General features: G+C 42.1%; 2 protein-coding genes across 2 annotated transcripts in view; one reads left to right on the top strand and one right to left on the bottom strand.

The window, feature by feature from the left end:
* The window catches only part of LOC116286959 (nucleolar pre-ribosomal-associated protein 1), a 54,362-nt gene that overhangs the window by 14,000 nt on the left and 14,701 nt on the right, over window positions 1-25,661 (top strand). The gene's annotated exons all lie outside the window — the stretch shown is intronic.
* Window positions 17,716-19,371, bottom strand: LOC116286961 (uncharacterized). The gene is made up of 2 exons (XM_089037627.1): window positions 18,501-19,371; window positions 17,716-17,906 (listed from the first exon to the last, which is right to left on the bottom strand). The coding sequence occupies exons 1-2, from the start codon at window positions 19,369-19,371 to the stop codon at window positions 17,716-17,718; spliced, it is 1,062 nt and encodes a 353-aa protein (XP_088893753.1).

The following is a 25,661-nucleotide window of genomic DNA, read 5'->3' on the forward strand; positions in this document are numbered from 1 at the left end:
GAGCCGGAAGTTATCGCGATTTTATGTAGTATGCTTCGGGCTCTGGCGTACTTTTTCCTGACCTCTTCGTAGTGTTTCGCTTGCCCTTCCAAGTAAGCCAGGATTAAGTTTGCTTTGTTGAGCCTAAAGTTTTCAGCGTTTAATTCGTTAGGACCTGTATCCTTAGTGGTAGCGTGATAATTGGGAACATCTGGGTACAACTGAGGTGCTGAAGGTATAACATCCATTATATACTAATGTACGACGCTTTTGGGGATGATATTGAGGAGCAGCCACATCACGACAACCGGGATTATGCCAACTGGAGAGCCTTTAGGAAGATGTTTCCGCATGCAGACCCTAGTAAGTTCGAAAGAAGACCCGATGGGATTTACTATAACGGCGAAAGAATGTACAGCAATACAGACTTGGAGCCGCATGAGGAGAGGAAAAAGGCACAGCATTTGTCAATAACGAAGGAGGCACCCGTGCATAAAGCACCCAATTTTCCTAGAAACTTATTGTTAACTACGGAAGATTACCCATTTTACGATGCTGAAGGTGGTGTAAACGACTTTGAAACGATGGTAACGTTCCTGAAGATTTCAGTGGGTAGGCAATCATTTGATGTAGTAGTAAGGAATATCTATGGGGATACGATGTTAAAGCATACGTCGGGTAAAGAGGCCAGGGAATGGTTAGCAGGACCCAATATGCGATATTGGCCGCAGCAGTTAAACTTTGCTGTCTGGGCCGCCACTAAAGGTTGTGGCGTTGCCGCGGATATGTTTCACATTCCAATTATGCAGTTTCACGTTGCCTTTACGGTAAGGAGGTTGTTGAAGGAGCTTAACGCACCCCTACCAGGAGATGGAGCATTTAATCCAATGAATAACCGATATGACGCCGCAGCCCTGGAAAGGTTAATTAATGAGTTCAAACCACAGCAAAAAGACTTTCGTTATAAGGAGGGTAAGACGCATGGGCTGGGTATAGTTTACGTTTGGGGTGCCAATGGTGAGAAGCCGGCTGACTACGGACATCAGGAATACCCAAGTAATGAGTTAGAGTTCAGTGATATGGGTGGTAATAAGGGTAATAATTCATTAATTACTAGAATTCAAACGAACTACCCCGGCACTTGGGATCCATTTGTGTTAATGAAAGGAAAAGGTTTAAGGAACCTAGCCAGGATTAACCGTAGCATTGAAGCATTCGTGTACTGCATCCTGGGAGCGCAGGTAAATACCCGCAACCCCATTGTTGGATCCCAAGGCGCTTCACAGGAAACGCAACAAGAATTCCTAACTTTATTTGAGTCTGCAATAATAGAAAATGACATATCTAAATCGGTGCAGAGATATCAACTTGCAGTGCAGCAGTCTAAAGTGCGACTGGATTACGCTTTGTCGCCTGGTTGTTGGTTGATGCCAAGTAATTTGGTTATTAACACCAATTCCGTTGTGGGTTATAACAACAAGCTGCAGCGAGCTACTAAGGATATGAAGTTTGGGGTGAATGACGTGAACTCTGACACTCTTAGGAACATTCCCCATTTCGTGGAGAAGCCAAAGAAGGAGCACGTAGAAAAACCATCAAAGAAGGCGCATGTAGAAAAGCCACCAAAGAAACCAGTAAAGAAGGTTACCGAGGAATATGACCATGACTTACTAAAAGCCGGTCTAGCAGCTGCAAGCATTGGTCTGAGCTATTATATATGGCGATGAACAACCCCTACGTAGCTGGAGTAGATTGCGTTTATACGACTTACACAGGCGAGAAAAAATACAACCAGGCATCTTGGGTTGATGTCACGGGCATGGCTGTAGACTTGAACTACTCAGGGAAGAAGTTAATCCTTTGTAGTATTTGCATTGGCACGAGCAGTCACGCCAACGTGGGCTTCAGGTTCCTGGATGACAATGGCATACTGCAACCTATGAGAAATAAGACAAACAACAGGGAGCCTGCGCATTTCTCCGTAGAGCCCAACCCCGGCAGCGCCGAAAACATCTCGGTTTGGACTTTCCACATGGTTGCTGATTGCCACGGGAAGGTAAAGCTGCAAATGAGAGTAGACGACACGGGCGTAGTAACGATAAATAGCATACATGACCAAAGAGATCGACCTTATAATCACGCTACCATTAGCACTCTTACGGTGCTTAGCCTTTAAATATATGAATCCACACGCGAAGGAAGATTGGTTTCTCCATTACCTGGAGGAAAAGGACTACTTAGAACAGCATTGGCATGACACCGGGCTGTGGGTGAAGGTTGGGGGCCTGGGATTGATCATGTGTACCATTAGCATTTCGACGGGGTATTCGTGTAATGTCGGGTTTAGGATCGTTGATGAGAATGACCGCCCATTACTACCCTACAGAAAAAAAGATAATAATAGGAACCCAGCTCATTTCTCGTCGGAACCCCCACCGCCGACTGTAGAAGACTTAACGCCGGTAACTTTTCACATGATAGCCAATTGTCAATATGCGAAGCTTCAGGTTCTTCCCAACGACGTTGCCTACCTTCGGATAAATGCCGCCCCGGCAAAAAATCCTCCAACGGATGCTACTTGGAATCATAAGCCCATTAGCACCATGAGTGTGCTGCCGCTAGTTCCGCATTATCAAGGCGGCGCGAATACTATCTTTACTTATCCTCAGTCGAGGACGCCTCGGGCACCCGACGACGATAAGCCACCAGTAACGTACAAGGATAAGATTAACCCTTCATCTTCTTCAGGAGAACCACCCCAATAGCTACTACCAAGATCCAAATGTTATTCCCCACGAACTTCAACAGTTCACCGCCTGCCCTAAGTGCCAGGCCAAGAACGCTACCCAGCAGCCCAGGAAGACCAGCTGCCATCTTTTTTCCCAAGTCCGTCAGCCCATTGCCTAATTTCTTTACGCCCGCGCCCGTAGCCTTAAGCGTGGATAGGATGACTCCTACTACGCTCGAAATAGCGACCGCAAAATGCCAGTGGAACGCCATACTTCACCAGAGCTCTTTTTACCTTTTCCTTGGTGGTAAGCCCCAGCTCTTTTTCCAGGTTTTCCTTTTGTGCCTGTAATTCCGCAACTCTCTCCTGAAGGGTTTCTACTTCCCTTTGGGTTGCCTCCCTTTCCTCTTCGGTACGAGTTAGGTCCGCAATTATTTCCTGCTTTTCGGATATGTTTTTTTCCAGGTCTTCGATGGCCTGAGTTTTTTGCTGGATTTGCTCTTCTTTAATGTTGATTTCAGCAACTAACTGCCGCCGCTCCACCAAAGAACCCTCTATGGTGGTTCGTAATTTCCTAACTTCCTCCTGACTCATGTTTAGGTCCTGCAGAGCAAGGCGAAAAGCCTGTCGAGCTGTATCCCTTTCATCTAAAGCCTTTTCGGCTTCTCGTTTAATTTGCAGTATGCTTTCGTCTTTACTTTGACCCAGCCGCAACAATTGTTTTTTATAGCTTGACTCCCTTTCCTTTAGCGTTTTTTCTAACGCCGCCGTCGGAGCATGTGATTTCTTAGCCTCCTCCAACTCCCTTTCTGCTTTATCCCGATCACGTAAAGCCTGATCTAAGTGTTTCGTCATTTCTTCCATTCTTACGTCTCGTTGACTAAACTTCTTCTCAGCATTAGCAAGTAGTCGACTTTGCTTTTCGTACGCCGCCTCTTTTTCTTCCAGCGCCTTTTGCAGTTCGATAGCGCGCCTTTCTAGCGCAACCTTTTCATTCAGGGTTTGCAACCTTTCTAACATGCTTCTAGTAGCACGCTGAAAGCCTCTTAATCTTGAGACGTCGCCCCTAACGTTGCCCTCCTCATCAAAGAGGGGTTGCGGTTTTGTCCAGCGGTCTTTGTCGGGAAATCTTAAGTCTTGGACGCTTATGAGGACTTTGTTTCCCTTTTCCGTAAGCTTTACGTCGTCAGCATCAAAGTTGTCGTAGCGCTGCGTTAGCTCTTGCATTGCCCACTCTACGGTTTCCTGCGCGGCTGCTTCGTCTGTGTTTTGAAGTTCCAAGTACTCGGGGACGGGGCTGCCGCGGTTCCTTGATTGCCACATGCGATTCAAGGCTGCCTTGAAGCTTTTCCACCTATTGCCATACTTACTTATCAAGGCCATGTCGTAAAGCAAAGGCTTTGCCCCCGCGTTTTTAGTCCATTCATCAAATTCTTCATCGTTAATATCGACTTGGCCTTCTTCGGTAAGGGGGTCAAAATCCGTTCCTTCTACTTCCATTATATATGATAAGCTCAAAGTTAAATCCCAACGTATTACCTAAGCAGGTTGGCGGGCTGAAAGCGGAACGCACCTTTCACCGGGTCACCTTTACCCCTTCTAGCGCTAAGCCAGGGGAAACCCTGTACGTAGGCGTGCCCCGCCTAACGGATAACCTAGTCTTAGTTCCTGGCACCTTGGCTTTGAGGTTTGACCTAGCGGTACAGTCAAGCCCCACAGATGAAAGGATTATCGTTAACAACGTGGGCCGCAACATCGTTTCTAAGATGCGCGTAAAGTTCGCCGGGGAATCCTTGCTGGACTTAAATAGGTACGATCTGTATACCACGTACAAAGACTTATGGTTGACAGCCTTTGACCGCGCGCAAAGGATAGAACAAGGAATTGGTAGTGTCATTCTACGTAAGGTTCGCACACCTACGAAAACGCAACCTACTGACGGCAGCGGAGAAACCGCAGTGGCAGACGCAAAGCGAATAAAGACCGCCTATGGTAGTAAGTATGTCATACCACTGGACTTTGAAGTGATTACGAATCACGGCGCGTATTACCCAAGACAGTTATCCGAGCTACAGTTTGAAGTAACTTTAGCAGATGCTAATAACATTATTGGTGGGCTAAGCACTGCACTTACCACAACAACCCCATACTCTATTACCAACTTAGAGCTGCAGTATGAGACCGTGTACAGCGAAGAGCTGGCCCGTAGCGCTGGCATGGAATACAGCTCCGGAAAGGCATTCTTATACGACCACGTAGTGATGTATAAGACGTTTAGCTTCTTGGATAAGACGGATGAGGTTATCAACCAAAGCATTAACCTCCCTAGACGTAGTTTGACGGGGTTGATGCTGGTGTTTGCCAAACCCTACGAAGCCGGTAAGCGCGACTCCGAAGCGTTCCACAACCCCAACATTACTAACGTGGGGGTCAACATAAACGGCGTTCCAAACAAGGTCTACTCCCAGGGGATAAAGCCCGCAGACGTGTACAGAGAGGCCATGCGCAAGTTTGGCGACCAAATTAGCCCCGAGGAATTCTTTAAGGACAAATATGCGCTGTGGATTGACATGCGCACCATTAACGACGAAGACCTACATGGTCAAGGCCTCCGTCTAGTAAATACGCAGGATGGCATAACATTGGAAATCAAACGCACCAAGAATGCCTCCGCGGGCGACGGTGATAAGATAAACTGCTACGTCTTCGTGGTGTCGGACGCGCAGTTAAGCGTAGAAATGAACCAATTGAAAAGCGTTGCCTACTAGGACGGCTGAGGAATGAAGTCGTCAATGTTAAAATATTTCTTGAATATACAATGCTTCGCGTATTTGAAAGCAACGGTACGAAACTGCAAGTCGTGCAAGGCGATAAATTGTACTTCAAAGCAAAGGAAGTAGCGGCCGCATTGGGCTACGAACGCCCAAAAGATGCAATTAAGGTGCACGTTCGCGATAAATACAAGGTAAGGCTTAGCGAACTTAGAATGGAGGTGAATCGCCTCCCTTCCAATTCACACCCACATTCCCTGTATGTGAACGAATCCGGGTTGTATCAGTTGATATTCTCCTCGAAGATGGCAAAGGCAGAAGAATTCCAAGATTGGGTCCTCGAAGAAGTCCTACCCGCGTTGAGAAAGACGGGTAAATATGCGATGGACAAACGCTTCGACAGCCCGAATAAATTAGTTTTTAAGATAGAAAATGAAGCTGACCTGCATGCAAAGGTAGTCGATTACATGCGTAGGTTTTACCCTGAATTCATCATAGCACCAGGCCTTGGCGAGCTGCAGGATTCTGACAGCAAGCGAATAACCTGCTGGCGAAAAGGCTACCAAGCCGGCCAGCCAGACCTTTTAATCCTTAACGCCCACAAGAAATACCGCGGGTTGTGTATTGAGTTGAAAACCCCAAAAGGAAACGGCGTCTTATCCGCGAAGCAATCCAAAAAAATTGCGCAGCTTGATGTAAATGGTTACCTAACTATGGTTAGCAACGATTACGACGTCATCTGTCGTGCCCTCATGGATTATGCGGATGGCATTCGTATTCCCTGTAAGGGCTGTGTAAAGCGGTTTAAGTCCTACGCCACTTTGAAAACGCACCTAAAAATATTTCATAGGTATAATGAAGCTCAGCTTGACTCATTGGCGTGATCTTGTCCACGGTAAAGCATACGAAATAAAAAATTACGTCGTCTTCGAAGACATCGACCGTTTACGGTTAGTCCTCAAAGACTTAGAAGGCAAGGAATATTCCCTTTGGGCGCCGGATTGCGTGCGGTACGTAATTCAGGGCGAGGAATTCACCCACTTACGCAGCTATGGTAAGGTAAATGGCCGATGGAAGTTTGACATTGAAAGAACAGTCACTCCATCTCCTCTTTGTAGTTAAGCGCGTCTGCTAAAGTCCGCTGCGCTTTAGGATCCGTGGAGCACCAATGCCCCACAAAGGATCCTTCGGAGAATACCCTGTCGCAATGAAGGCAGGTGTATTTTTTACGCGGCGGCTTACGAGGGGTAATGCAGTCGGCAGGTAGTTCGCAAGTAATACAGTCCATATATTGAAAGGGTAATTAGAATGCCTCCCAGAAAGGCAGCTGCGTAGGCTAGCATATACCTTTAAAAGGGGTCCTTATTTTTATTTATTATTATTAGATTATGCAAGCGCCCTTAAAAGGGGTCTTTATTTTTATTTATTATTATTAAATATCCTTAATTATTCTTAATAATAATAAATAAAAATAAGAATGGGATTTGAGACTCTTTGCACAAACCCTACTTTACTATCTTAGGTCCTTTCTAACTTCTACGGGCTTTCCTTGCCGCCTCATTGCCGGCATGCCAGGCCTCAAAGCGATCTAAGTACTCCTTGAAACCGCCTTGACCGTCGTAGAGGCACTGCCAAATATGCTGGTCACTTCTTTGACAGCCGCAACGCTCGCAGGTTGCCTCCCAATATTCTCTATCCTCCCACCTTACGCCTTCGACGCAGTCAAACTCCGCAAAGCGCTGGTCAATTTCCTTCTTCCGGCGCGTTAACTTCCTTTGGGTTTCCTTTGGGCAACATCGTGCAGCAACGTCGCCGTGCTCCTCGCAAGCCACGCTCAGCAGGTCGTAATTGCCGCGGCACCGATGTCGATGCCATTCGTCGTTCTTGTCCTCCTCGCAGCGCTCACATACGTTCTTTAGGCAAACGCGGTTATCAACGTGGTAATCCAACATCTGCGCGCTGCTAAAGAGTCGATTACACTCCTTACAACGCCTTTCGCGTGCCTTCTTAGCGCACACCTTTTTTTCAACGTGGTATTTTAACATTTGCTTGCTGCTGAACTCCTTGTTACACCGCTCACACTCCATATATAATAAGGATTTAATAACCACTATAAGGGATACCGCATGAAGTCCTTAATGGACTCTTTTGCCCCGGATACTATTTCAAAGAGTGTCTCAGAATGTTGACGTTTAGGTTAAATCTTTGTTAAGGATGCCTGGAAACTATTTCAAAGAGTGTCTCAGAATGTTAACAATAAGGTTAAATCTTTGTTAAGTATATGTGGAAAGCCCGTAAGGATTAGTAGGCGGCTTAAAATAGTAAAGTTGGGTTTGTGCAAAGAGTCTCAAATCCCATTCTTATTTTTATTTATTATTATTAAGAATAATTAGGGATATTTAATAATAATAAATAAAAATAACAACCCCTTTGAAGGGCACGTCTTAACAAAGATTTAACCTAAACGTCAACATTCTGAGGCATTCTTTGGAATAGTTTCCACATATACTTAACAAAGATTTAACCTAAACGTCAACATTCTGAGACACTCTTTGAAATAGTTTCCAGGCATCCTTAACAAAGATTTAACCTAAACGTCAACATTCTACAGGGGATATCGCATAAAGTCCTTAACGGACTCCTTAGCCCACGTTGCCATAGTTATCAGCGCACCAAACCGTTCTGCACGCTTCAGACCGCACATTTCATCGTACAACTCCTGCACGCGCTCTTTCAGCCGATCGATCTCCTCCCTTTGCATTTCTATGGTGTCTCTTTTATCTTTTGCGTCGGTGGCAATCCTTCTAACTGCGTCCACTGGGTCCATCGTATATATAATGGATCCGAACCATATTCCCTGCAATGCTCTGATAGTAGGACCCACCGGCTGCGGAAAGACCCAGTTCGTCGTGGAGCAGCTATTAGGACCCTTTAGATACCGCTTCGACTACATCGTGCTATTATGCCCCACCTACGTGAATAACCGCACCTGGACGGGCATAGGAGTGAAAGATGACGACTTCTTTGTAGATATCTTAGACCCTAACGAGTTATCCAGCCATTTGAAGTTCTGGCATAAGCAATTCCCTAAAGATACGCAAACCTTGCTCATACTGGATGACATCGCCTGCGGGGACGACGTAAAGAGACGCACGTCAGAGCTCGTTAAACTCGCTTTCAGCGGCAGACACGACAATATTAGCGTTTGGTTGCTTTCGCAGCAGCTTACCAGCGTCTCTAAGCCCTTCAGGGAAAACATAGGTTCACTTGTCGTATTTTATACTCCGAGTCGGAGTGATCTGGAAACCATCTTGAGCGACTACGGCGGTGAGATATCCAAGGAACAGTTGCATGAATACATGCGGCATTTAAAGACGCACCAACATTCCAAGATGATCTTCTCTTTGAGGTTTCCCTACACGGTTGGAATCTATGATTCCTAATGTATATGGACATTGAGCAGCTCTTAGATGAAGTCCCCACGCAGCTAGATGAAAGTAACCTCAAGGAACAACTTAACATTCTTGTGTCTTCTGGGAAGTGTAAAGAAATGATAGGCAAGGAACTTACCCATGAGCAGGTTAATAAGTTGTCAGAAGAGGAAGTTAAGAAGTTCCATAAGAGGTACGAGGCCGCCCTTGCAAGTAAGACCACGGACGCCGTAGCAGACTCCGCTATCCGACTTGCAACTAAATTGCTTGGACTTGCGCTGCCCATAGACGACGTGGAGCAACTGCGGAAGGACATAAGAGATGACTATGTCATATCCCAAGAACTTAAGATAACCTGCGGGTGGTTGTCTTTGAAGTGCGGTAAGTTAATGGCAGTCGCCTCTGCGGCACTTCACGTAGCTCAGCATGTCGACTTGAAGGAGGTACTAGGTTCCTTCGGAACATCTTGGAAGGACTTCAAGAAGGATAGAGAAGTCGAAAAGGTCTTCCAGGCAGCACTTGCTGAGGTACCTGATCAAGTCGCCTCAAGTACTTAGTCAAGTCGTTGTCAAGTCGCCTCAAGTACTTAGTCAAGTCGTTGTCAAGTCGCCTCAAGTACTTAGTCAAGTCGTTGTCAAGTCGTCCGTAAGTCATTGTCAAGTCGTCATCAAGTTACTTGTCAAGTCCTTCAAGTCCCTTAATATAAGATGAGTGGCACCGAAGAACAACCACCCGTAGAAGATACCAAGATTACCAAGGCTAAATCTCCAGGCAGAGTCGCTGCCGGAAAGAAGCTCGCGGAGATGAATAAAAAGAACAAAGCCAAAAAAGAAGAAAAGGTGGAGGAAAAAGAAGAGGAATCCTTTATTAATCCGGGATACGTCATTGGCGCGTTAGGAGTCGCTATAGCAGCAGGCAGCCTTTACTTACAATGGCGGGCAGCAAAGCCAAAAGTAGAACCACCAACATATCACGCGCCCGTGCACGCACCTGTGGAGGTTAGAAAAAGTAAGATCCCTGAAATGGAGTAAATTTATCACCCGTGGCGACCTAGATTTTCCTTCTCGCTCTGTAATATAATGTCAACCGCGTTATTGAAAACTGTTGAAGAAGCAGCTATCATTACTTCCATCGTTGCGGGTATTGGTTGGGTAGGTAAGAAAGTGCTCAAAGAAGACTTTACTGAAGACCCAAGCAAGAGCTTTGCTAATTTTGCTAAAATGACCGCTGCCGTAGGCGGGGCTATCATGGCAAAGAATTACCTACGGAAGGAAAAGTACATTCCTAATGTATAAATGGCTAGCGTGGTCGCAGGTGGAGTTATTGCAGCTTTAGCATTCACTGGAGCTAATTATGGTGGTCAGTATTTGGATAGATTAGTCAGAGGCGACAAAAGCGGAGATTTAGCCGCCGAAAGGAAGAGACACGACTTAGCGCTGGAGAAATATCAGCGAGACGTGGCGGCTTGGAATGAAAAAAGACAAGCTTACAGGGATTGGTTGGATAAGAACTACCAAGACAAAATGCAGGCGGATAAGAACTTCGAAAACACAGACTACGCCTTTAAGCTCTATGCGCAGGCGCACCCCGACTTTAGAATGAGAAAGCCTCAGTTCAAGAATTACTACCAGCCTTCTAAGAAACAAAAAGACAATGAATTGGTCTTTGTAGGAGTCGCAGGGCTGGCGGGAGGCGTAGCTTTGGCGTATCTAATATAATGATCTTCTTTTTGGAAAGCGATAAAAATAACTTTACCACTTATTTAAATCCCCCCATTAAAGCCCATAAGGTTCGGCTCATAAGTTGCTCTTTGTACAATTCTTGGTATAACCTGATTAGGGGCATAGTCACTGAGCATACAGGAGGATCTAACTATCAAGCCGTATTGCTGCCCGATGGACATTATACGCCAATCACACTGGCCAAGGAATTAGCAAAACACGGTTATACTCTCACCACAGGATTGCCGCACGAAATGACCCTCAAACATAATATGTCAAATTATTCAATGACTTTTGGAAAGTCTGACCCATTGGGATCTTTATTATGTGCCTCGGGCAAGACAATTACCAACACAGCCATACCTGTGAAATGGAAAGTTGCATCCTCTTACGAAGTCTATTGCGATTTAGTCCATAGTTACAACAATGGAGAAAAGTCTTCTCTTATGTCCAAGTTTCTACCCAAAGGTAATCCATTTGACCTGGTAGAATGCACTCCCATTTCTTTAAGCTATGATTTGTCTAATTTGGTAGAAAGCATAAACATCACCATCAAGGTGGACGGAAAGACGCTGGATTTCAACGGACGCAATATCAATCTTGTCCTATCCTTCGCTTGAATCAAATTTATATAATGGGCCGAACAGAGGACAAACTCAAAAGGATTTACTATGGGCCTGAAGGCTATTGGAGAGGAGCATCAGCTATCAAGAAACTCGCGACCGCGGCCAGGGTATCAGATGAAACGGCTAAGAACTGGCTAAGAAAACAAACCCTCTGGCAGGTTTATCTTCCCGTGCCTAAGTACATTCCCAGACCCAGCTTCACCGTAAATACCCCCAATGAAGTTCATCAGGCAGATTTGCTTTTCTTACCGCACGACAAGGTGAGAAAGAAGACCTATAGATACGCTTTGACCGTAGTTGATATCGCAAGCAGATACAAGGACGCCGAACCCATAACCAGCAAGGATTCTGGGGAAGTCGCAGAAGCCCTAGGTAGGATTTATAAGCGCGTCTTGAAATGGCCTAAGCTGCTGCAAGTGGATGCGGGGACAGAGTTTATGGGCGTGGTTACCAAGACCCTGAAAGACCACAGCACTAAGATTAGGAGAGCCGAAGCTGAGTACCACAGGGGTCAGAGCATCGTCGAAAGATTTAATAAGACCTTGGCCGAGCGCCTCTTTGGGTACCAGTATTGGAAAGAGCTGGAAGATCCCTCCAAACGCAACAGGGAATGGACTCAGAGGCTCCCCCAGGTCGTCGCGGCTTTGAACAACGAGGCGGCCAGGGCTACGGGAATGAAACCCAGGGATGCCATAAAAAAGAAACACGTGGAACACAAGTCCTACGTCAGAAGTTCGAGGGCGGTCTTCCCCCATGAAAAGAAATTAGGTAATGTCACGGTCCGATATCTCTACGGACCGGGTGAATTAGAAGGAGGATCCAAAAGAGCTACGGATCCTAATTGGTCTTTGGAAACTTACCAGATCCGAAGCGTAATAGCTAAGAAGGGTCAGCCCATCTTGTATTATCTTCACGATGGCCCCACACGTGGGTTCGTCATGGAAGAACTGCTTATCGTGTGATGTCCGAATGCTATCGTATGCACTCCGTCATCACACATCCATCGCTTACCGTCAAATGCAGACAGTGACACCTTCTCCTGCGTGACGTTATGTATCTGATGACCATAGCTGCGCAGGCTGTTCATCTTATGCCGCTGTTCCTTGCGTGTTCGTAATACGTTGAGGTAGGACTCGTGCGTAATGTCCTTCTTAACCACGTACTTTTTTACGCCTTTAGCTTTCTTTTCTACGCCGTCTAACTTTAGCACGCTGTACATCTTTGGTTTCAGACCCACGTACTCTACTATGGGTTTTCCTAACATTTCGTCTTTCATCTTCCCTATTACCTTCTTATTCTTCGCAGAGTAAAGGAAGTGCTCCTTCGGGTAACCGCTGGTGTCGTACTCGTCTATGTCGGGGAGGCAGTCTTTGTAAACGTCTTCCGTTTGCACTTCTAGAATTAGGGAGTCGGTGTCTGTGTACAGGAGGCGACAGCGGTCTCCGTACTTTGGCTTAAGCTTATCGTAGTAGAACTCATACATAAGCAGCTTCGATAGATCCAGCACCGTAAAGCCTGTGTAAACGGGCTTGTTTAGTAAGAGGTTTGCCCTTTTCATGTGAATCACGTAGAAGTTCAGCATTTCTACGTATCTAACGAAGCCTGGCTGTGACACGTATGCTTCTGCTTCCTCTTTGGTGCTGACTATTTTTACGCTTTTACGCGCTTGCGGATGTTCTCCATTGTCTTTCCGAACACGCTGTTGTTCATCAGTTTGAAGAGGTTTTTCTCGAAGTCATTTTTCGCTGCGGTACGCTTTTGCGTGTTAAAGTCAATGTAGGGGCGCATCCAGGGTTCCTGCGTGAATTTTAGGACTCTGTGGATCTTCTCTACGCGCATTCCGTGTCGCACGTAGAACTGCAGGTTGCGGTAATGTACCACATACTTCTTCTTATCCATCAGGTTCATAGTTAGTTTCCTGTACGGTTTGTAACCAGGGCACATTTGCTTTTGCAGCGGACTTAGCTGCTTAAATGGTATCTCTATCGCTTCTGGTGCTAAGGGGAACTCATTGTGTTCGTCGTGCAGGCGCTCTGGGTACTCCAGATCCACTTCTAAGACGTAACCCTTGTCTTCCTCCTTTCCTACCTGCATGTAGAAGTCTATCGGCTTCACTGGATCCCATTCGAAGTCTCTCACAGGTAGGTACTGTGACATTGCCCAACCATAAAGGTTATTCGCATCCAGGTAGTAAATGTATGTGGTTGGTTTCTCTGGGTCGTGCTCTACTAAGGGGTTGTTTGCGCGAGCGTAACGTCGGCTGGGTCCGCATACGCCGCCACGAATACCGTCTTCCATAAACCGATACATGTCGTACTCCGTTAGGAGATCCAACTGCGCATTTGTTTTCTTTAACAAAGCACTCCAGCTGAGCCCAGGAGCCGTGTAGAAATTAGCGGGATCCAATCCGTAATATTCCATAGCCATCTTTCTGAAGCTTTGGAAAACATCTGCAAGCAGCACTACGTCTGAACGTAGGTAGATGTCGTGGTAGTCCCCCATGTTCTCACAGGAGTACTTTTCCCACACGTCTAACGCATGCTGGTACTCCTCATCCTTTATGCCGGACTCGTTTAGGGTGCTGTAGAAGCGATCTTTGGGTGGTAGGGACTCTTTGAATCGATCCCAGGAATCCATGTATTCGTATGGGTAGACTCCTTTCCTTTCCGCGCCATATTGACTGGAAATGGGAAAGTTGGTGTTATACTTTACGAGGTTTGCTAAGGAGTCCGCCATAAACTGCTGCGAATCTAAGAACTTTAGCTTACCCACAGTTACGGACATGTAGCGCTCTTTGTTGTTGGGTATGCATTTGACGTCGGAGCCGTCTGTTCCTTGTAGTAGCAAATGGGAGTCGTAACCGCGGAGGTTGTGAAAGAACACCGGAATCTCCATGTCTGGATTTACTTTGAAGTTTATATTGCATTTCCAATGAGCCGCTCCTCTGTATTTACCAGTGATGTGGCAGTGATCCCTAACCTTATCCACATAGAAATCCTCAACAAATGCTTTGTGGCAGTGAATGCAGTGCGTGGAGGGCTTTCCCGGCTTCTCACCTTTCTTAGCATACTTCCCGCATTTAAAATGGGCTTCTCCTAGATACTTTCCATCTTCATCCCACGCTTTCTTGGCTCGTCTTCCAAACTGAAGAAGCGTATGTTGACAAATGTGGCATTTTTTTGCCTTGTTAAAAGCCTCCTGGTTCTCTTTGGTAAATACCATCTTCTTTGGGCGTCTTAATTGTTCTCTTATCTCTTCCTCCTCTTCTCGCAATACTTCTAGAAACTTATTAGCTGCGTTCTTACCTCGGTAAATCACGGGAGGGTCGGCCTTACCATCTGATCTGACTACTATGTAACCAAAGGAGCAGATCTCGTGTAATCCCACCTTATTCGTGGCACCACTTTTCTGCTCTTCCTTAGTTATCAACGCCTCAAAGTCTGCATATATCACGTAAGGCACCTGCATCTGCTTTTGATGGTCTGAGTACGATAGGTTCTTATCTGTGGGCATCTGGATCCGTTGCGCCACTTCTTCGACTCCGCGGCAGATCTCATCGTGTTTCTTTAGGGTATTTAAGGATGTAAATGACAGCAAGCAGCAGTCGCAGAAGTACTTTTTGCCTTTGTGCTTAGTATGTCTGTAAAATAGTCTGCTAATATGTTTAACCCACGAATAATGTCCGCCGTGGTAGAAAAGGTGTATTCGTTCTCCTTTACTCTTTGACAGAACTAACGGTACTATCGTCTGCTCTCTGACTCCGTAAACGTTAATTGCTAGATCGTTTATTTCCTCAAATATGGGGATGTCTATCAACTGCATGGGAAATTCCACACCATCCCACTCTAAATCATCTGTGGGATACTTACTTGTCCTACAGGGATCCTTCTCTGCTGGATACAGTGCAGACCTGATTGCCCACATAAAGCATCGATTGTCTTCATTCTTCACGTTTACAATAGCCTTCTTCCTTTCTACCCACGTTGGTAGCGGTACGTAACTCCCCCCTCGTATGGGTACGTACCTGGCTATACTTATCTCTATTCCTTCAACCTCCTCTACTGTCCAACCCGATCCTTCTTTCGTGTAGTTAGACAGCGACTCCATTATTGCTTCTAAGGCTTCACTGAGTGACCTATCCAGATTCGTGGATTCTAATATCACTAACGACTTTGATCGCAACATTGCTGTCGTCATTACCTCGTCTTTTGACAAACTTACTTCTACCATTATGCTCGCTTTCAGGGCTCCTAATTCTTCTATACCTTTTCGGAGAGTCCTTTTAACCTTCCTTTCTGACTGACGCCAAAACTGTCTAACGTCAATCTCACCGTTACCGGGTATTGACACCGTGCTGAAGTTGCTTTGGGATTCCATCTATATAATAGGAAATATTTTATACCTAATACCAAGCACTTTTTAGGTCGTCGTAGTCGTACTCACAGTCCTGACAATGCCAAAACAATTTAACCTTAGTCTCAAACTTCTTACCACATCCACAATCATAACTGCTCATACACTTCGTCTTCATTTTCAAATGCTTTTTCAAATCCGCTTCTTTCTTAAAAGTTCTCTTACATTCTTCGCACTCCATATATAGACTAACATATTTAAGTGCGCTGTTGCCCTCAACCACACTTGGAGTGGGGGGTCGTCCGTAGGTGGATTTTTGACACGGGTCTTGCCCGTGTTGAGATTGCGCTGGAACCCCCATTCCCTATACTACTCACATGGGAGTAAATTTCATTGTTCGTTATATTTTGGTTTCCCAGTTGAATTCGTAGAGACGAACGCTTCTATTTCCAGAAGGTTTGAGTTGGGTGGTAACGTACATATCAACGCGTTAGCCGATTAGGTCTATTGTAATAGAAAATTGAGCAACTTAATTGGGACTCTACAGAGTACAATTTGGGATTTAATTGTACTCCTCTTGTCCAATCAGAATCGAGTAATTTTGTAGAGTGTATTATAAAGAAAAATAAGCTTCTATATTCCCGAATACTATGCACAAACCGAGTAACTTTGCCTTCTCAACGAATAAAGTCGAACAAAAACTTAGAACAAAAGGTTTCCTAACCATTCCGCTCCATTAACTATGGTTTGCCATACATTCCTGTCTTGGAAATGGTGTCCTACTCTGATATAGCTTCCTTCCTTCCTTCCTTCCTTCCTTCCTTCCTTCCTTCCTTCCTTCCTTCCTTCCTTCCTTCCTTCCTTCCTTCCTTCCTTCCTTCCTTCCTTCCTTCCTTCCTTCTTCCTTCCTTCCTTCTTCCTTCCTTCCTTCCTTCCTTCCTTTCTTTCTTTCTTTCTCCTCCAGGCATTAGGGATTGACAATACAATACAATACAATACAACCTTTATTTACTCATAGAAGAAGAATAATACATAAAAACATATTGATGGTTTTCAACCATTCCCAAGAGAATTAAATAACAAAAGACACGGCGGCCATGTTGGAGGATATAACTGACAATTCTTTTGTTAAAGTCCTCAAACATGGCCGACGTGTTAACCACGAATAGTATTAGAAATCTATTTACGATCATGCAGGATATATATATATATATATATATGTATATTTACAAAGAAAAAAATAGATACTAGAATTAGTGTTTGAGCCTGAGGGTTAAGTTAACCATAAGTTTTCTAGTTAACCCCCAGCCATTTTATGTTGCTATTTACAATCAGGTATAAGGAAGGAATGATAAATAAAGGAAAGAATATATATGACATCTAACATTACACTTACTAGTTATAGATATATATAATATGATTATATATATTATATTTTAGAAAGAGAAAAATAGAACATTTAGGAAAAGTTAAATGATGAATATCGTGTATACATTCACAAGAATTAATATATTATAAAATATTAATAAATATACAGAAAAGAAATAGATATAGGTCTCTTTTGAAAAGAGTTATTTAAATAATTAGAATTGATGGAGTGGCGAGCAATTACAGACGTCGCTTGGAAAGTATGTAGTCTTTCACTTGTTTTGAGAAGGAAAAGCCACTTAAAGATTCAAGATAAGCTGGTAGGTCTTTCCATAGATCTATTGCCATAAATGAGATTGTTTGTTTGCCTATATTTGTTCTCACTTTTAATTTATAAAGATTTTGGTTTTTGGTTGCTTTACAATTGAGCAGCGAAACTTAATTTAAACCGCTTTTAATCTCGAAAGATATCAGCACCAGATGTCTCCATTCTTCATTCACCTTACATCAATAACTACATGTAAACAGACCATCCCAATTTTATATTAAAAATTAAGTTTCGCAATCTCAATTGAGCACACACCGACAAGAAAATAAATCTAGATTGAAACGGTTGACATCGAATTATTGGAAATATAATAAAAGCTCTTTCGCTTTTTTTCTAATATTTATTAAAAATTCTTCATTCAAAAAATCTTCTTTCAAATGATTGATTCAATAATAAAATATTTACATTCTTTACAAACTAAAATTTGATTTTCGTGTAAGAAGTGAAAACTTTGCGAAACCAGGTGGTGTAGCGGTGAGAGCGCTCGCCTCTGACAAATGCGACTCGGGATGGAGTCCCGCCTCGGTGTCGTAAGAGTTGCTTGTTGGTTCTCTCCTGTGTTTCGAGGTTTTTCTCCATCCAGTTTCTCTGACGCCTCCCTCTGCAAAAATCAATTTTTAAATTCCAAAATTAAACTTAGAAAAGCGAACTAATAATGTTAAATAACTGAGATTAGACGGAGTCCTTGCGAAGAGTTCCAAAGTGAAAAAAAACAAAAACGTACAGCATGCTTGTAAACTTTCCCGTGAGAATGAAAAAGCAAGAGGCTTGCCATACAATGTTACTGTTCATCATCGGCCATATATACCAAAGTCAATCCATTAACCAGTTTAAATCAGTTCCAATACATTTTACAAAAACCTATGAATTCTTTGCTGTTCTCCGCGTCAAAAGTGCCTTTAACGCGTTTCTCAAATTCTTTATTCGCCAGAGATAAAAGATAGTTTGAATCAAATTAAAACAGATGCAATCACTCGTTCGTGGCTGTTCTCCGCTTCAAAAGTGCCTTTAACGCTTTCCTCAAATCCTTCATTCGCCAGAGATAAAAGATAGTTTGAATCAATTTAAAACAGATTCAATCACTCGTTCGTTGCTGTTCTCCGCGTCAAAAGTGCCTTTAACGCTCTTCTCAAATCCTTCATTCGCCAAAGATAAAAGATTGGATTCAAAGTTGAATTAAATGCCATTAACATACCGTTATATTGGAAATAGACAATACTGTGTTGTCTTGGAATCGAAACCATCACTTCTGCGATGCTGAAACAAAGCAAGGGTAGGTAAACTACTAGGTTGAGAAGTAGGATCATAAGCATTGTGTTAAGTGATTTTTTATATTTATTCACGTTGAACGGCGATGAAGACTGGGCTCTTTTGCTTGGGTCTGGTTCTCGTACTGAATGCTCTAATGTTGTTTGTCTTTGACATGGACTAGCATCTTGCATTGGTCCCACTTTGTTCGCCGTTGTCCTTATTTGACTTGCTTGCGACATTCTCACTGATATCTTCTTCAACGAGCAATAAGCAAGCGAAAACGAGACACTTATAACCAGAAGTAAAATAAATGAAACTATAAAGGTGTTGTATTGACGTTGCTTAGAATTAAAAAACAACAAACCCGTATTCATGGATGTAGCCGTGAACACCCAAACTACAACGATGAGGATAAAGGTTCTTCGCTTCGTCACCGTTAATTTGTACCTATTTTTGATCTTGATCGCTAAACATCTGTCTACACTCATAGCCGCCAAAGTCATGAACGAAACGGCTCCAATAGAATATCCCCCTTGCGTCATAACTACCCATGAAACACAAAAGATGTCCAACCAGTTGCTGAACGCTGAAAGGTAGAAAAGAGCAGTCGCTGGTTGAGCTACAAGTCCTAAGAGAAGGTCAGCGAGTGCCAGAGAGCATAGCAATAACCTCGAAGGTGTCTGTAGCGATGTGGTCCTGTAGATTGTCACCATGACTAAGAGATTTAGAAGAATTGCAGACAGCGAAGTTAAGAAATGGAGCACAACTAAAGGAGAAAAAATATCGGGGACGTACTCATCCATGGAGTAATCCATATTATTACAGATTGGTATTATCATCTTCCTTTATTCAAAATTATTTCTTGATCAAAATCACAGTTATTTTTAAGAAAATGGTAGGAAAATATTCCTTTTGGGTAAAAGATAAAATACTTTTTGATAATTGCCAAAGAAAATTCTCTCCAAAGTTAAAACCAACGATGTTTGCAGCGATGGAAGTGTTTTCTTTTTGATAAAGAGTCACATTTCTCCCCGGGGAAAATGGCCTGCAAATTAAAGGTTTCTTCTGGTTCAAAGATGAAATGTTCTTTGATAATTGTTGAGGAAAATTTTCTCTGCAGTTAAAATCAACGATGTTTAAAGCAATGGAAACTTTCTTCTTTATCAAAAGTCAAATTTTCTTTCGGAAAATGGCTTGAAAATATAGTATTCCTTCTGTATAAAGGATGAACTTCCAGGGAAATTCTTTCCAGTTTCTGAATCCACAGTCTTTCCTTCCACAGTGTTCCAGGTTTAATAAAGTCTTGCAACCTTCCCAAATATCTAGCAAATTTGTACAAAAATAATAGGTTCTACATATATTTTTGTTCCTCGGGGGAATAACACCCTCTTATTCTTTTGTCTTCTTAAAAGACTCTACCAACGCGCTGTCTTGCAGTTTTTTTTATCTTCTTCTCAAATTCATTAATAATTTATAAGCTTAATAACGAATCAGAATGTCGTATTTGGTCAGGAGGATGAGCCTTTCACTTATAACTTAAAGACGGATATAAATAGAGTTTAATTTAATATATGAATGTATATAGTGTATACACTTATTTCAATAAAGTTAGTCAACAAAAACCTAGAAAGCTGAGATCACTGAGCATCATGGGAAACTTTTCATATCAAAAAAAGCATATATATACGAAGCCTTTTTTAATACAAACTGCAGCTCGATGATGCTCAGAAGAGGTGAGACTGTAACCTGTAAAAGATTCGCGAGTCCATGAACAGTTATCAAGCGGTTGAACGTGTAAAATGAATCTACCCATAATCCTTGTCGGCCTCAGCTTTATAGCTTTTCTGGTGACTAACTTCATTGAAATAAGTGTATATTACATATAATGTGTATACACTTTTTGTTTTAAATGTTTCCACTTCAATTACAGTATAGTTTTTTTTAAGATCTTTAAGATCTTTTAGGCTTCCACAAATAATAGAGTCTTACAGCACTCTTTCAAGGCTTGATGGACGGTCACTCAGCAATAAAAGTCTGCCTTTTCTCTTGTCGTCATAAACCAAGACCACTTCAACCACTTCAATTACAGTATAGTTTTTTAAATATCTTTAAGATCTTTTGGGCTTCCACAAATAATAGAGTCTTACAGCACTCTTTCAACACTTGATGGACGGTCACTCAGCAATAAAAGTCTGCGTTTTCTCTTGTCGTCATAAACCAAGACCACTTCAACCACTTCAATTACAGTATAGTTTTTTTAATATCTTTAAGATCTTTTGGGCTTCCACAAATAATAGAGTCTTACAGCACTCTTTCAACACTTGATGGACGGTCACTCAGCAATAAAAGTCTGCGTTTTCTCTTGTCGTCATAAACCAAGACCACTTCAACCACTTCAATTACAGCATAGTTTTTTTAATATCTTTAAGATCTTTTGGGCTTCCACAAATAATAGAGTCTTACAACGCTCTTTCAACACTTGATGGACGGTCACTCAGCAATAAAAGTCTGCGTTTTCTCTTGTCGTCATAAACCAAGACCACTTCAACCACTTCAATTACAGTATAGTTTTTTTAATATCTTTAAGATCTTTTGGGCTTCCACAAATAATAGAGTCTTACAGCACTCTTTCAACGCTTGATGGACGGTCACTCAGCAATAAAAGTCTGCGTTTTCTCTTGTCGTCATAAACCAAGAAAATAACAACCCAAAATAAATGATGAATGCTATAAACTTGACATGTTTTAAATAACCGTATGATAACTATGACTTTAATAGCGTAGGATATTTTAGATCGTTACGCTGTTTTGTTTTCGCCAAGCTGATGTGAGAGAAATCTGTTAGCCAATCAGATTCGAGAAACATTTGCAAAACTGAGCTGTCACTTTTCCTCTTGAAATAGAGGTTTATTGCGATGGTGAAAAAGATTTTTCTTTTTTGCTGTTCAATTTTCACAGCCTTCACAACAACTTTCAGATCAGCTGGGGAGGACAGGGCAGAAAAACGATAAGCCCGCCACTTTCACGATTTTTTTTATTTAACTGAGTTTAATACTCCAAATTTTTAAGCGTTTCATTTGTGTCACTGCTGCTCGAAACTTGTGACGAAATTTTGTCGAATTATTAAAGTAAATCTCCTTAGTATTCTCGAAAATGTCAGTTTTTTCTGCTGATCAAAATATAACCTCTCCCAAAGTACACGGCTTTAAATCTCAAATACGCATTCAATAAATTTTGGTCGCATTTGATATTTTGCTATTTGGCTCCAAAAGAACGTGTTTACAAAATATTGAGCTTAAATACGTAAAGCTTTCCCTATGGCGAAAGACCAAAACCGTTTTCTGCCCTGTCGCTGGCGAGTTGTGCAAATTTTCTTTTCTTTATGTACTGTCCTAACTTAACACTTTGTCTAAACTAACATTACGAGTTTCAAAAGTCATAGAAGTGAACAGTAGAATTTTAACCAAATCAAACATTTTAGTGTAATTGTACATGTTTGTAAATTCGATTTACAGTCAATTCAAAAAACGTTGTCGTCGACCGGCTCAAGCCTACGCGACTGGACCGAAAGGAATATGGGTAAAAATCAATGAAGCGGTTAAATATTCGTTCTGTATTAATTGTTCCCCGCTAGTAATAAGATAATAATGGCGAGAAACAATCCATCAAATGCATGTCTTCGGGTTTAGGGAAAGAAAAACAAAGTAGTTATGATTCAGTTCACAATTCCGAAAATATTGCATTAAAAAAACGTCTCCTTCAACACTTCCCGCTCGCCTACGAAGGTTCGTGCTGTAAACTAGGCATAACTAGTCAGATAAAATTATGCAGTCAACTCGGCTGTAATGATTGTTACCAAGAGTTCCTTTCTGTCCAGTTGCGTAGGCTTGAATTGGTCTACGACAACATTTTTTGAATTGACTGTAGACATAATTGAACTGCTGGTCACTGGCTTAGAATTTTAGAAACATTTTAACAGACGCCAGAAAATGTTTCAAAAGAGACAAGCAATTGAAGTATTATTATGAATCCTGACAATTATGGTATTTTTTTCGATTTATACATGTCTAAACTGAGTTTGTTTTCATGAATTTTTTTCTTTGAAATTTGGCCGCCATCTTGGTTGGCATTAGATATAAACCTGCGAGTTTTCGCCGTACATTTACACTAAAAAATAGGAAACATTTTCGCCCACAGCTTGTTTAAAGTGCCTATGTCACTATATTTTCAGCATTGATTCTACATGAAGTGAATAGTTGAATGGTAAAATATTTTTAATATGATTTGAGTGATAAATCTTAGAGATATCAAGGTTTATACTTCAAATATGCTAATGATGTGACGTCAAAGGATATCTTCAAGATGCATTACTCTAATCATGTAAAATATTTTATCATTTAACTATTTACTTCATGTAGAATCAATGCTGAAAATATTTATTCAGGTGTTATAGGCACTTTGAAAAATGCTCTAATACTCCTTTTTTTGCTCAGAAATGTATTATTGGTAGTCATATCAAGTTTTGCTCCATACATTAGTGTCAAAGTTGGAGTTGAGAAAGGTCACTCCATATCTGGAATCATATAATTCCATATTTGGATTGCGGTTCTTTACCCTGAGGTCAAAGATGGCGGATAAGCATTTTCGTCGGCTAGCGAAACGGCTGAGAGACATTTGCGAGCTTGGCGAAGACGAAAAACAAGAAAAAACTACAAAAAATACGAAAAAAACAAGCTTCTCCCCAGTCTCTTTTTTTAAGACCGGGAAAGAGAGCTTTGACACTCATTGTTTGATATGTTAACATTGTCATAAGGATTGCTTTTTGATTGGCATAGAAAGCCATTCTGTCACCAGTAAATGACATGTGATTGAAAACGCTCTATAGTACTCATGCAGTATCTTCAAACTCATCGCTAAATAAATCATAAGTACAGTTTTATGTCTTCATTGAGTCCTTGTGAGGTAATTTGTATAGGAAATCGCACGATCTCGAGTGATGTTTTGAATGTTTTCAAAATTGGACGAGCCTTTAGGCGAGTCCAATTTGAGAACTTTCAAAACATCACGAGTATCTATAAATTCAGAATTATACGAGAAGATTGTGCCATTTTTTGTTTATAATACACTCAAAAAAATTGAGCAACTTAATTGGTACTCTACAGAATACAATTTGGGATTTAATTGTACTCCTCTTGTTCAATCAGAATGGAGTAATTTTGTTGAGTCTATTATAAATTCCGAAAAAAAGTTAAATTTAATTTTTAAGAGCAAAGTCACCAAGTTGATGTATATAGTGCTGTAACTTTAAATTTAGCCTCTCCTCTTCTCACAGCCCACACACCGGACTAAACTTTTCAGTTATACAATAGTACTCTTGAGTCTACTTCGATGTTTATACTTTGCTGTTCACGCAATAATTCGGTTCTTGCAGGGGTTATTTGTTCATTCCGTGAAGACATTGTGATGATGATGCCTTCAGAAGAAATGGCAAAATGACTGATGGTGAGATAAGAAGAAAAAACGTGCACGAGGGAATAAATGATTGGCACAAAAAAATAACATTATTAGTTTTTTTTCCTGTGAAAATATCTTTCTCTCATTTTCGTTATGCGTTCCATTTTCTCTCTTTTTGTATTTCTCTCTTTGTTTTCACTTCCTCCTTTGCTTGCTTTGTTACTTTATTGTTTCCTTGCTTTGTTTTTTTGCTTTCTTGTTTGATTCCTTCCTGCTTCATTCCTTCAGCTTCATTCTTTGCTTCCGTCCTTCCTTGCTTGCTTGCTTGCTTCTTTTTTCCTTCTTTCCTTCCTTCCTTTTGTTTTTGTTTCAATCCTGAAACAACTTATGTGCTGATCTAAGTTAGGGCACCCCAGAGATCGAACTCTTGAACAACCTCTGGGCTGATCTAAGTCAGTGCAATGATCTCAAAGATCGAATTTCAATTGAAATTGCTGAGTTTGGAGAAAAACCAGAGACATACCCGGATAAAATCCCTCGCATCAAGAGAGACACCGAACAAACTCCTCTCACATGTGAAGCCGAGTAAGGAGACAAGTTACATTTGCCTCGTAGCAGGAGTAACATAACCTAATATCGATTTCGTTGCATCTCGCAAGTCTCTCATTCGCCAAAGATAAAAAATAGGGCTCGCTGTCGAACTGAACGACAGAAAAAAACCTATGTACTGAAAGACAGCCACGCTGTTTTCGATGGTCGTTGAAGCAGTTACAATGCTTAAGATTACCATTGGAATATAAGTCAGTAGATTGAGCGCGAGAATCATGAGAACGGTTTCTACAGAGCGTTTGTATTTGGTGATATTGTTGTAGGAATTGGTTGGCAGTCTTGTAGTTTGTGACACACTTGTTGACATCTTTTTAAGGTGATAAAAAGATGATAAATTCGAGAATGCAGTGACTAGCAGAAAGAGGAAAGACACTGCGAACAACAAGCCGAATTTATCTTTTCCTGGGAGAAAATGAAGGCCAGTTATCGTAGCAAGGGTCGCGAAAATCCACAGAAAAATCACCAGGCTTAAGGTTCTTTTCCTTGTGACTAAAGTCGCGTATCTCGTTTTGGTGGTAATGGCCAGGTATCTATCGAAGCTCATTGCTGTTAAAGTCACGAAGGCTGTCATCCCCATAGAGTATCCTATTCGAGTCATCATCACCCAAGAGATGCAAAATGCTTCAGGCCAGTTGTTGAAGGCTGAGAGATAAAAAGTCATCGTAACTGGTTGAGCAATGAGTCCAATGCAAAGATCTGTCAAGGATAATGAACATAACAGAATCCTCGAAGGCGTTTGTAGCGAGGAAGTCTTACAGATTGTGACCAAGACAAGGAGATTGAGAAACGTTGCTGATAACGATGTTACAGCGTGAAAAGCAACTAGCGGAGATAATATCTTGGGATCATACTGGCTCATATTGTAGGCCATTTGGTTGCATATTCCCATCATTGCCATTTTCAAGACTGTTCAGCTTTGAAACTACGAATTAGTTTCGGAATTTCAGCTTTGAGATTCGTCTTTGATCTCACACACATCTGTCGTTCAGTGTCATACTGATATATTACTGAAGCCAAGAAGGTGACGTACGTAGCTGTCAATA

This window comes from Actinia tenebrosa, unplaced genomic scaffold (assembly GCF_029948245.1).
Source record: "Actinia tenebrosa isolate PJP-AT-01 unplaced genomic scaffold, QUT_ActTen_1.0 PGA_scaffold5__44_contigs__length_20552954, whole genome shotgun sequence".
Classification (NCBI taxonomy): domain Eukaryota; kingdom Metazoa; phylum Cnidaria; class Anthozoa; order Actiniaria; family Actiniidae; genus Actinia; species Actinia tenebrosa.